Below are 14,429 nucleotides of genomic sequence, written 5' to 3' on the forward strand. Positions count from 1 at the left end.
ATATATATATATATATATATATATATATATATATATATATATATATATCTCTGCTGTGGTGCTCTTTGCCTCCTCCTGCTGACCAGGAGGCGATTATTAATCAGACATATCCTTGGTTTAATTAAACCATTCTCCCTTTTAATTAGCGTTTAATGTCCCTTTAAAGTAAAGAGATTCCATAATCCATTTATTAGTAGCTGATACACTAGTATTACTGGAGTGCTTAAATACAAACAAAAAAACACAACAGTATTTTACTATTAAATCGTTTAATACATTACTGTTGCACCTGATAGAAATTTAATAGGAAGGATATAAAACAGAGGAAGATGATGTTTGACTTGAGAAGTTTCAACCTAAGACACTAACTTATTCAAGCCTCAGGGAACATTTTTTGTTGCAGTTCAGATATTTTATCATTTATATGTAGATCTATGCAGAAAAATACATAATTATGTTCAGTTGGTTGACATCAAAAGCCTCAAACGTGAAATTTGTTGCTCACTGACTACTAAACAGAGCTCTCAAACAAACAGGCCCTTCCTGTACGTTTTTAAATCAATAAAACAAAACATATATAACAATGATATTGCTCTTTCATATGCACAATACCGTTTTTATCACAGAACATTCTGCCAGCCAGGTGGCATTCTGAAGAAGCTTGGTGGGGTCAGTGTAATACTTTAATATTTATAAATAACAGGAAGTTATAATATTTCAAACTAGCACACATGAATTACATAATTTAACATCAAATGAAATAAAAGAAAAATATATTTGTCATTTTAGTTTTTTTATTAGCTTAAATTTTAACTGGGTGGTCAGTAAAATCAGCTGGCTGGTATGCTCATTAAAAAGGGATACTGCACCCATTTTTTTATTTCTTTAATGAATGGATAGAGCATGCAATTTTAAGCAACTCTCTAATTTATTCCTATTATCAATTTTTCTCCATTCTCTTGCTATCTTTATTTAAAAAGCAAGGGTGTAAAGTTTAGGAGCCGACCCATTTTAGGTTTAGCACCCTGCATAGCCACCAATAAGCAAGCGTAACCCAGGTCCTGAACCAAAAATGGACCGGCTGCTAAGCTTTACATTCCTGCTTTTTAAATAAAGATAGCAAGAGAACGGAGAAAAAAAAATGATAATGGAGTAAATTAGAACGTTTCTTAAAATTGCTGCTCTATCTGAATTATTAAAGAAAAAATTGGGGTTTAGTGTCCCTTTAAATAGGTCTATCTAAGGCTTTGACAATGGCTGGAGCTTATAAACATGGCTTGATTTAACTACTACACATTTTCTAAATTTTCATTACTGACAATCCAGTTCAGAGAAATACATCATTTACTAAATGACAGATATTTAAAGGGGAAAAAAAATTATATCACAAACGAACAAATTCCTTGTCTTCATCAATCAATACAAAGCGCAGCTTCAAGCAAATTATAGTTAACTGTTCATATAACAAACAGAACGTACAACTACACATTCCTAAATTAATTAAAATGTACAGTTTGATCAAGAGTATATATATATATATATATATATATATATATATATATCTCAAAAGAAAGAAAAAAGAAAAGAAAGGGAGGATCATACTTTTGACTTATTCACATTGAGCAATAATTCAATCCAATCCATTTTTTTCCTGATGCAGTCACTTGCATTATTTTAAATGCATCACATTTTATACACACAATGTATTTAGTGTACGGTAATTAAAGCTGTAACAAGAGAGTTAATTTATTTGCATAAAATAAGTACCTCTGAAAATAAAAAAATATTGTAACAAATTCACGTGGACAATCATTGAATGTTAAAAATCTCTCTCTCTTTTCTTTTAAACAAGGGAAAAATATTTACAGTAAGGTCGAAGAAATGAAAACATTTAGTCACTATCATCAGAGCCACGATCTGATTTCTCATTATTATACCCTCCTTGGTCGGATTCATTTTCAGAGTGTCTGGCTGAGCCCTCATTGTCGGACCCCCTGTCTGAGTCTTTGACAGAATCCACATCTGATCCACCACTGCGGCTTCGCTTGGACTGCACTGAACCCTCGTCAGAACCAGAAACGGATCTTTGTCTCTTCCTTGCCCATGCGTTATCAGAATCCTCGTCAGACTGTTGGGATCTTTGCGGGCTCCCTCCCTCACTGCCTGATTTATTCTGGTTGTCAGAATCACTATCTGACATAATTTTCTTCCTTGAATTTCTGACTTGGTCGTCTGAATCACTGTTGCTGTTCCTGGCGTTTCTGTAAGGAAAAAACAAGATTTATAAGAAACAAAAATTCACATTTATTTTTAAAACTTCGACACATATGACAAATAGAAAAAAAATTGTGATAAATTATAATATTGCAGTTCTGACATACAGCATCCAAACAAAGGACTGAGAAAATACAAAAGTAATCCTAAAATGTGAAATTGTATAAAACATTACATTTTGTTAAAGGGTAGAAGGAAAAAAAAAAAAAAAAAAAAGGATGGTCATGCAAAATGCGTGACTTCAATATTCTGTGGGCAGAGCTAGCAGAAGGCTGATTTCTTTTGTATAGAGGTTCTTGATTCATTAGTAATCTTTTACTGATGCAAAATTTAACAAAAGGCATTCCAGGTATTAACAGCAGGAGACAATTTATAAATAACTTTTTTTTTAAAAAAACATGTAAAAACAAAGTGGAACAGGTTATTTGCTTTGGGAGGAGATGAATGCTGTTCAGCTAGGTAGAAATATATTGAATTAAACTGAATCAAATAAAGAAAATAAGTTTTATTAACCATTTTAAGGTAAATGAAGCCTTACCCATCAACTGCAATTTTAAGTTTATCTTCATCAGAGGAATCTTCGCTAGATGAGATGATGGCTTTAGATTTGATTTTACCTTTCATTGAAGGAGGAGTACGATCAACAACTTTAACTGGCTAAAAATAAAATAAATAAAATGTTTGCTTTAAAATAATGTTATCTTAAAATGTATAGATACATGAATATGGTGATGCTTTACAGAATCTCTCTCTCTCTCTCTCTCTCTCTCTCTCTCTCTCTCTCTCTCTCTCTCTCTCTCTCTCTCTCTCTCTCTCTCTCTCTCTCTCTCTCTCTCTCTCTCTCTCTCTCTCTATATATATATATATATATATACATATATATACATACACACACACACACACCAGACATACATATATACAGACACACACACACACACACACCAGACATACATATATACAGACATACACACACACACACACACACACACACACACCAGACATACATATATACAGACATACACACACACACACACACACACACACACCAGACATACATATATACAGACATACACACACACACACCAGACATACATATATATACAGACATACACACACCCACACCAGACATACATATATACAGACATACACACACCCACACCAGACATACATATAAACAGACATATACACACCCACACCAGACATACATATAAACAGACATATACACACCCACACCAGACATACATATAAACAGACATACACACACCCACACCAGACATACATATAAACAGACATACACACACCCACACCAGACATACATATATACAGACATACACACACCCACACCAGACATACATATATACAGACATACATATATACAGACATACACACACCCACACCAGACATACATATATACAGACATACATATATACAGACATACACACACCCACACCAGACATACATATATACAGACACACACAGACACACCAGACATACATATATACAGACACACACACACACACCAGACATGCATATATACAGACACACACACACACACACACACACACCAGACATACATATATACAGACACACACACACACACACACACACACACACCAGACATACATATATACAGACATACACACAAAGGTTAAATTAAAATGCACAGGTTTTACTTCACCAGCAAGTGACTATCTTCTCTGCCTGCATCTTATTTAAATTATTCCCTTTCTGGTTACAGTACAGTATTGATGGTTCTTGTATACAAATTTTTTAAAACGATATAAAAACTACATTTAGTTACACGTATAAGCTGTATTAGGACATGTAAATATTGCCCCAATGACATAAGATATTGCTGTTGGGCCCATTATACAGATGCAAATATAAAAACATTACGAAATCCAAACCTTGTAAATAAAATTATATTATTTAATAGGAATCATCTACTCCCTGCAATTAAATACTTCATATGATGAGCATTATTCCCAAATACTAGAAATCAGAAAGAAGTCTTTCTAGGTTCTGTACAAAAAGTAGAGATAAAAATAGCTGCAGTATCTATAAATAGTAAAATAAAGTAGAGAATGAAATAAAATACCTTCTCTTTCTTTTTCGGCTGGCGTTTTCTAGGTTGTGAAGGCTGATCATCATCATCTGATCCCTCTGTAGTTCTCTGTGGTCTAATTAAAAGAAAACAATTGGTTCAGTATATCACATTATTGAATTTATATATTTTATATCTCAGGTGAATTTCAATTTGTAAAATATAAATCACAATATAATCAACAAATGAGACATGAAGTGTAAATGTTTAATTGTGCCGAATAGGGAAAAAAAAACATAATTTATGTAAGAACTTACCTGATAAATTCATTTCTTTCATATTGGCATGAGTCCATGAGCTAGTGACGTATGGGATATACATTCCTATCAGGAGGGGCAAAGTTTCCCAAACCTCAAAATGCCTATAAATACACCCCTCACCACACCCACAATTCAGTTTAACGAATAGCCAAGAAGTGGGGTGATAAAGAAAGGAGTAAAAAGCATCAACAAAGGAATTGGAATAATTGTGCTTTATACAAAAAATCATAACCACCATAAAAAGGGTGGGCCTCATGGACTCTTGCCAATATGAAAGAAATTAATTTATCAGGTAAGTTCTTACATAAATTATGTTTTCTTTCATGTAATTGGCAAGAGTCCATGAGCTAGTGACATATGGGACAGCAGATACCCAAGATGTGGAACTTCCATGCAAGAGTCACTAGAGAGGGAGGGATAAAATAAAGACAGCCAATTCCGCTGAAAAAATAATCCACAACCCAGATCAAAAAAGTTTTAATCTTATAATGAAAAAAACTGAAATTATAAGCAGAAGAATCAAACTGAAACAGCTGCCTGAAGTACTTTTCTACCAAAAACTGCTTCAGAAGAAGAAAAAACATCAAAATGGTAGAATTTAGTAAAAGTATGCAAAGAAGACCAAGTTGCTGCTTTGCAAATCTGATCAACAGAAGCTTCATTCCTAAAAGCCTAGGAAGTAGAAACTGACCTAGTAGAATGAGCCGTAATCCTTTGAGGCGGGGATTTACCAGACTCCACATTTAACCAAGACGCCAAAGAAATGGCAGAAGCCTTCTGACCTTTCCTAGAACCAGAAAAGATAACAAATAGACTAGAAGTCTTTCTGAAATCTTTAGTAGCTTCAACATAATATTTCAAAGCTCTTACCACATCCAAAGAATGTAAAGATCTCTTCAGAGAATTCTTAGGATTAGGACACAATGAAGGGACAACAATTTCTCTACTAATGTTGTTAGAATTCATAACTTTAGGTAAAAAATTAAATGAAGTCCGCAACACCGCCTTATCCTGATGAAAAACCAGAAAAGGAGATTCACAAGAAAGAGCAGATAACTCGGGGACTTCCGGTGGGCGGCCCTACAAGATGGCTGCAGGCTTCATCAGCTCTGAGGAATTCTGCTCCTAACTCTAATATTGCTGCTACCTATTTACGCCATCTGCATATCCCTTGACAGGCAAGCTGTCCGGGAACACCTAGCAGATAGAAGGATCAACAACTCTTCTACCCCGGAACGTAATTTCAAAGAATAAAGCCACTGGGCTGCATGGCGGGAATAATACCACCACACTGTACATATATCTAACAAAGTTCCCGTTTCTTAATAAAGTTCTTGTCCAGTTACAATGGAGTCCTCCAGCGTCAAAGAAGGCTATGCTGGCTCTTACATCTTAACGGAACTACAAATCATATTTCTGCCAAGGCTGGAAAGACTTGTGCATGCCTGTACTGACCTATGCGCATTACTATCGAATGAGAAACAACCTGGTTCACAGAAGAAGCTAGCCATTGCGCCCATCACAAGAGCCGACTCCTTCATGGATGTTCATGACAGCTTCAGAGCCCCACACCCACCGGTGAGCAGAACAGCCCTTCCAGCTATATATCCAGTGGAGGCCATCTTAGAACTAAGATCCGGACCAGAGGAGAGCCTGCTGCCACCTCCCTTGTCCCGCGCACGGTGGTTTGTGCCCCCAGAATCTGACATCCAGGCGATCTGGGAGATTGGCGCCAAAGAACCGGCTAAATACCTAGAGCACAGCTTACCGCTCTCCCGTATGGCTTGTTGGACGGCCACCTCGGCTCCAGTCGCAGACCTTGGCCCAGGCTTTGGAAAAGAGGCTGCCTATAACCCCGCATACTCTGCCGCGACGCCTGTTGAGCCCACTGCCGCTTCGCTCACCCCCACCACTGCATATGAGGTCAGATTTGATGGCCGCAAACACGGACTAAAAATAAAGATCGCTACATATCTAAGTATCAGCCTGAGAGATAGTGTGCCTAACACCATGGGTAAGAGATCTGCAAAATGGGAGAGACAATATAGGATCCTCTTAGCTACGGGTATTGGTTGACTTTTGCTCTTTTAGTTTTGCTCACACGATGGGGTTCAGCAGGAGAGAACCGCTCCAAATTAAATTGTAGCACCCGGGACTAACTCCTGTGTAAATAAATAATGAGTTGGAACAATACGATAACATTGGACTGGCTAAATTCGACTTTGCACGCTGTGGACTCATGTTATAATACCTGTTTGGAAATCAGCCTGTAAACTTGCCGCAGCACATTGCTAACGTTTTATAGCGGTTCTCAACTCTGGCCCTGTTGGCTATTTATATATCACTCTGCTTATTTTCTTATAGTATTTCTACATTTCCTGTGTCTGAGCCTGTACTTTCCCTTCCCCATCCCCCTGTTCATGCAGAAGAGCTCTGTGTGCAGTTTGATTTCTTTGTTTTCTTTTTTTTTTTTTTTTTTGGTTGTTTGTCCTTTATGCAGCCTGTTTGATCCACGCAACGTATATGTTTCCTTCAGTACCCCAGCATAGAATTTATTTGCTAGAGCCCGATCCTATTTACCAAAAAAGTATTGTGATCAGAAGTACAAAAAGCTAGAGCAGCCCTTTAATGGTGAAGTCAGATCGTGCTCTGTAACCCCCCAGAGAGTTTTCTTACAGCAGCTATATAGTTAAGCATCCTATTATTTTAATCAATGATGGGTAATGTCTGCAAAATTGTATTTGGATTAGAATTGACTGGCAAGTGTAGGTGGGCTCCACAGGACACCTTAAACTCCTGTAAATACACCAGCTGCATTGACCCCAGCTTTAAATGTTCTCTTACATCGCCTATATAATTAAGAGCCCTAATATCATATCCAACAATAAGTAATGTAACCCTTCTGCATCACCGCAGCTGGCTTAAGCTTGGTTGATATATATAAGATTGCCCTTACAAACCATTTTAACTCATAATGCTTACAATAATCGGCATGACCCCCCTGCTAAACGGAGTGAATAAGGGAAACATATTATACTCTAACTTTCCTGCTCTTGCACTATTCACATTCTATCTTGTGCGCATGTTTGAATGAGGCTATTACATGAGCCCAACTGCTTCTTGTACCAGGGTTGGGAACACTATTACTTCTGAGCAGGTTTGTTACTCAGGTTGAAAACACATAGTCTAGGTATATGGTAAGCCCCCCAGCATCTTACTGTGATTCCCCTTGCTTTAAGAGAATCTGTTACTAATATTACCCTGTGGACGACTTGGCTGAACGTCTACAAATACTGGAACTTTAGACTGCCCTGTGGATGAGACTGGTTGCTTGTTATATTTTGGTTGGTTGATTGGTTTGTGTGTGTGTGATGTGTGTATTAGTAGTTGTTGTTTAGTTAAATAATATTAAAAAACCCCAATGAGGTGGTACAAGTACTCATTTATCAAATATTTAAAGATTAATTGGAGAATACGCAAATTTGCATGCTGTAATGTTGAAATATACTGTAATGTAATTCTTGTCTAAAATACCGCCCTGCGAGGTGGGTGATGGAATATATTTTGTAACACTGTGCCTTTCATTGGTTATAAATAAAATGTAAAAAAAAAAAAAGAAAGAGCAGATAACTCAGAAACTAGTCTAGCAGAAGAGATGGCCAAAAGGAACAAAACTTTCCAAGAAAGTAATTTAATATCCAGAGAATGCATAGGTTGAAACGGAGGAGCCTGTAAAGCCCTCAGAACCAAATTAAGACTCCAAGGAGGAGAGATTGACTTAATGACAGGCTTAATACGAACCAAAGCCTGTACAAAACAATGAATATCAGGATGATTAGCAATCTTTCTGTGAAAAAGAACAGAAAGAGCAGAGATTTGTCCTTTCAAGGAACTTGCAGACAAACCTTTTTCCAAACCATCCTGAAGAAACTGTAAAATTCTAGGAATTCTAAAAGAATGCCAAGAGATAGAAGGTCTGGCCTTAACGGAAGTGTCCAAGGTTGGCAACTGGCCATCCGAACGAGATCTGCATACCAAAACCTGTGTGACCATGCTGGAGCCACCAGCAGTACAAATGAACGCTCCATTAGGATTTTGGAAATCACTTTTGGAAAAAGAACTAGAGGCGGAAAGATATAAGCAGGCTGATAATTCCAAGGAAGTGACAACGCGTCCACCGCTTCCGTCTGAGGATCCCTGGATCTGGACAGATACCTGGGAAGTTTCTTGTCTAGATGAGAAGCCATCAGATCTATTTCTGGAAGTCCCCAGATTTGAACAATCTGAAGAAATACCTCTGGGTGAAGAGACCATTCGCCCGGATGTAACGTCTGGCGACTGAGATAATCCGCTTCCCAATTGTCTATACCTGGGATGTGAACCGCAGAGATTAGACAGGAGCTGGATTCCGCCCATACAAGTATCCGAGATACTTCTTTCATAGCCTGAGGACTGAGTCCCACCTTGATGATTGACATACGCCACGGTTGTGACATTGTCTGTCTGAAAACAAATAAACGATTCTCTCTTCAGAAGAGGCCAGAACTGAAGAGCTCTGAAAATCGCACGGAGTTCCAAAATGTTGATTGGTAATCTCGCCTCCCGAGATTCCCAAACCCCCTGCGCTGTCAGAGATCCCCATACAGCTCCCCAACCTGAAAGACTCGCATCTGTTGAGATCACAGTCCAGGTTGGACGAAAAAAAGAGGCCCCTTGAATTAAACGATGGTGATCCAACCACCAAGTCAGAGAAGATCGAACATTGGGATTTAAGGATATTAATTGTGATATCTTTGTATAATCCCTGCACCATTGGTTCAGCATACAAAGCTGGAGAGGTCTCATGTGAAAACGAGCAAAAGGGATCGCGTCCGATGCAGCAGTCATGAGACCTAGAATTTCCATGCACAAAGCTACCGAAGGGAATGATTGAAATTGGTTTCAGCTTGTCGAAACCTTCAGTCTCAGACGTCTCTTTTCTGTTAGAGACAAAGTCATGGACACTGAATCTATTTTGAAACCCAAAAAGGTTACCCTTGTCTGAGGAATCAAGGAACTCTTTGTTAAATTGATCCTCCAACCATGTCTTTGAAGAAACAACACAAGTTGATTCGTATGAGATTCTGCAGAATGTAAAGACTGAGCAAGTACCAAGATATCGTCCAAATAAGGAAATACCGCAATACCCTGTTCTCCGATTACAGAGAGAAGGGCACCGAGAACCTTTGAAAAGATCCTTGGAGCGGTTGCTAGGAAGAGCAACAAACTGGTAATGCTTGTCTAGAAAAGAGAATCTCAGGAACTGATAGTGATCTGGATGAATTGGAATATGAAGATATGCATCCTGTAAGTCTATTGTAGACATATAATGCCCTTGCTGAACAAAAGGCAGAATAGTCCTTATAGTCACCATTTTGAAAGTTGGTACTCTTACATATCAATTCAAAATATTTAGCCCCATCAACTTTGGGGATTTTCTCCCAAAACTCTAATCTATCAGATGGCAAAGGGTACAATTTCTTAAACCTTGGAGAAGGAGTAAATTAAGTACCCAGACTATTCCATTCCCTAGAAATTACTTCTGAAATAGCATCAGGAACTGGAAAAACTTCTGGAATAACTACATAAGGTTTAAAAACTGAATTTAAACGTTTATTAGTTTTAATATCAAGAGGACTAGACTCCTCCATATCTAATGCAATCAACACTTCTTTAAGTAAAGAACGAATAAACTCCATCTTAAACAAATATGAAGATTTATCAGTGTCAATATCTGAGGCAGAATCTTCTGAACCAGATAGATCCTCATCAGAGATAGATAAGTCAGAATGATGGCTGAATCTGAAATATGAGAAGTTTTAAAAGACCTTTTACGTTTACTAGAAGGAGCAATAACAGACAGAGCCTTCCGAATAGAATTAGAAACAAATTCTCTTACATTAATAGGAACATCCTGAACATTAGATGTTGAAGGAACAACAACAGGAAATGGATTATTACTAATGGAAATATTATCCGCGTTAGATAGTTTATCATGACAACTAACACAAACTACAGCCGGAGGAACAGTTACCAAAAGTTTATAACAAATGCACTTAGCTTTGGTAGAACCAACATCAGGCAGCATTTTTCCAGAAGTAGATTCTGATCCAGGGTCAGGTAGTGACATCTTGCAATATGTAATAGAAAAAAACAACATATAAAGCAAAATTATCAAATTCCTTAAATGACAGTTTCAGGAATGGGAAAAAATGCAAAACAAAACAAGCCTCTAGCAACCAGAAGCAACTAACAAGTGAGACTGAAATAATGTGAAAAAAAAACTCGCGCCAAGCATGACGCCCACATTTTTTGGCACCAAAAAACGTCTGCAACAAACATGCGTCAAAAATGACGCAACCACGTGAAAACTTCCGGCGTAAACTATGATGCCGGCAATGACGATATTCTCGTGCCAAAAAAGACGCAATAAATTGTAGCATTTTCTGCACCCGTGAGCCTAAGAGTCCGCAATTTAGAAGAAAAAAGTCAATTGAAAATTTTAAGGTAACAAAAATATTTTATTCATATGCATTTTCCCAAAAAATGAAACCGACAGTCTGAAAGAAGGAACACTGATTATCCTGAATCATGGCAATGATACGTTTTAAAACATATATTTAGAACTTTACATATAAAGTGCCCAACCATAGCTTAGAGTGTCATGAATAAAATAAGACTTACTTACCCTAAGACACTCATCTACATATAGTAGATAGCCAAACCAGTACTGAAACGAGAATCAGTAGAGGTAATGGTATATAAGAGTATATCGTCGAGCTGAAAAGGGAGGTAGGAGAAGAAATCTCTACGACCAATAACAGAGAACCTATGAAATAGATACCCTACAGGAAAATACTCTCTTCACATCCCTCTGACATTCACTGCACTCTGAGATGAAAACCGGGCTTCAGCCTGCTGCGAAGTGCATATCAATGTAGAATCTAGCACAAACTTACTTCACCACCTCCATGGGAGGCAAAGTTTGTAAAACTGAATTGTGGGTGTGGTGAGGCGTGTATTTATAGGCATTTTGCCCCTCCTGGTAGGAATGTATATCCCATACGTCACTAGTTCATGGACTCTTGCCAATTACATGAAAGAAAGGAGACTCACAAGGGAGAGCAGATAATTCAGAAACTCTTCTACCAGAAGAGATGGCCAAAAGGAAAAACACTTTCCAAGAAAGTAGTTTAATGTCCAAGGAATGCATAGGCTCAAATAGAGGAGCCTGTAAAGCCTTCAAAACCAAATTAAGACTCCAAGGAGGAGAGATTGATTTAATGACAGGCTTGATACGAACCAAAGCCTGTACAAAACAATGCATATCAGGAAGCTTAGCAATTTTTTCTGTGAAATAAATAAAAGAATGCCAAGAAAATTTATGAGAACACCATTAAATGTAAGTCTTCCAAACTCGATAATAAGATAACTCTTGGCAGAAGAACTAGAGGCTGCAAAATATAAGCAGGATGATAATACCAAGGAAGTGTCAACGCATCCACTGCTTCCGCCTGAGGATCCCTGGAACTGGACAGGTATCTGGGAAGATTCTTGTTTAGATGAGATGCCATCAAAACTATTTCTGGAAGACCCCACATCGGAACAACTTGAGAAAACACCTCTGGGAGGAAAGACCACTCCCCTGGACGACTGAGGTAATCCGCTTCCCAATTGTCTATACCTGGGATATGAACCGCAAAAATTAGACAGGAGCTGGATTCCGCCGAAACAAGTATCCAAGATACTTCTTTCATAGCTTGAGGACTGTGAGTCACACCCTGATGATTGACATAAGCGCTCTGTCTGTCTGAAAACAAATGAACGGTTCTCTCTTCAACAGAGGCCAAAACTGAAGAGCCCTGAGAATCACACGTTCCAGAATATTTATTGGTAATCTCGCCTCTTGAGATTTCCAAACCCCTTTTGCTGTCAGAGATCCCCAAACAGCCCCCCAACCTGAAAGACTTGCATCTGTTGTGATTACAGTCCAAGTTGGACAAACAAAAGAGGCCCCTAGAATCATACGATGGTGATCTAACCACCAAGTCAGAGAGAGTCGAACATTGGGATTTAAGGATATTAATTGTGATAACCTTGTATACTCCCTGCACCATTGATTAAGCAAAGCTGGAGAGGTCTCATATGAAAACGAGCAAAGGGGATCGCGTCCGATGCTGCAGTCATGAGACCTAAAACTTTAATTTTAATCGTCTCTTGTCTGTTAGGGACAGAGTCATGGAAACTGAATCTATCTGGAAACCTAAAAAGGTTACCCTTGTCTGAGGAATCAAAAAACTTTTTGGTAAACTGATCCTCCAACCATGTCTTTGAAGAAACAACACTAGTTGATTTGTGTGAGATTCTGCAGAACATAAAGACTGAGCAAGTACCAAAATATGATTACAGAGAGTAGGGCACCGAGAACCTTTGAAAAGATTCTTGGAGCTGTCGTTAGGCCAAAAGGAAGAGCAACAAATTGTAATGCTTGTCTAGAAAAGAGAATCTCAGGAACTGATATCTGGATGAATCGGAATATGAAGATATGTATCCTGTAAGTCTATTGTGGACATATAATGCCCTTGCTAAACAAAAGGCAGAATAGTCCTTATAGTCACCATTTTGAAAGTTGGTACTCTTACATATCAATTCAAAATCTTTAGATCCAAAACTGGTCTGAATGCATTTTCTTTCTTTGGGACAATAAATAGATTTGAATAAAACCCCAGACCCTGTTCCTGAACGATACTGGCATTATTACCCCTGAGAACTCCTGGTCTGAAACACACTTCAGGAAAGCATGAGCTTTTACTGGGTTTGCTGGAATGCGTGAGAGAAAAAAAAAAATCTTCTCACAGGCAGTCTTACTCTGAATCCTATTCTGTACCCCTGAGAGACAATACTATGAATCCATTGATTTTGGACCGAATTGAACCAAACCTCTTTGAAAAATCTGAATCTAGCCCCCACCAGCTGAGCTGGAATGAGGGTCGCACCTTCATGCGGACTTGGGGGCTGGCTTTGATCTCCTAAATGGCTTGAACTTATTCCAATTTGAGGAAGGCTTCCAATTGGAAACAGATTCCTTGGGGTAAGGGATTAGATTTCTGTTCCTTATTTTGTCGAAAGGAACGAAAACGTTTAGGATAAAAGATCTAAGGGTAAATCTAAAGCTTCTGAGGCAAAAAACTACTTTCCCAACAGTGACAGTTGAAATTATTGAATCAAACTGAGAACCAAATAACTTATCACCTTGGAAATAAAGAGACAGCAATCTGGACTTAGTCATGTCAGCATTCCAAGATTTAAGCCACAAAGCTCTTCTAGCTAAAATAGCTAAAGACATAGATTTAACATCAATTTTGATTATATAAAAAATAGCATCACAGATAAAATGATTAGCATGTTGGAGTAAACAAACAATGCTAGACAAATCAGAATCCAATTCTTGTTGCGCTAAATGTTCCAACTAAAAAAAGATGATGCAGCTGCAACATCAGCCAAAGAAATTGCAGGCCTGAGAAGATGACCAGCATATAAATGGGCTTTCCTTAGATAAGATTCAAGTTTTCTATCTAAAGGATCTTTAAAAGTACTATCTTCCGTAGGAATAGTAGTACGTTTAGCAAGAGTAGAGATAGCCCCATCAACTTTAGGGATCTTTTCCCAAAACGCTAAAGAAACTGCTGGCAAAGGGTACAATTTTTTAAACCTTGAAGAAGGAATAAAAAAAGTACCAGGCCTATTCCATT

At 38.0% G+C, this 14,429-nt stretch overlaps 1 protein-coding gene across 1 annotated transcript in view; it reads right to left on the reverse strand.

Moving 5' to 3' along the window:
- Positions 1 to 252: 252 nt before the first annotated feature.
- Positions 253 to 14,429, reverse strand: part of CTR9 (CTR9 homolog, Paf1/RNA polymerase II complex component) — an 87,389-nt gene continuing 73,212 nt past the window's right edge. Inside the window, 3 exon segments of the mRNA XM_053689335.1 lie at positions 253 to 2,261; positions 2,813 to 2,931; positions 4,373 to 4,454. Coding sequence (XP_053545310.1) covers positions 1,892 to 2,261; positions 2,813 to 2,931; positions 4,373 to 4,454 — 571 coding nt within the window. The 3' untranslated portion in view covers positions 253 to 1,891.

This window comes from Bombina bombina, chromosome 7, assembly GCF_027579735.1.
Source record: "Bombina bombina isolate aBomBom1 chromosome 7, aBomBom1.pri, whole genome shotgun sequence".
In the NCBI taxonomy this organism is placed as follows: Eukaryota; Metazoa; Chordata; class Amphibia; order Anura; family Bombinatoridae; genus Bombina; species Bombina bombina.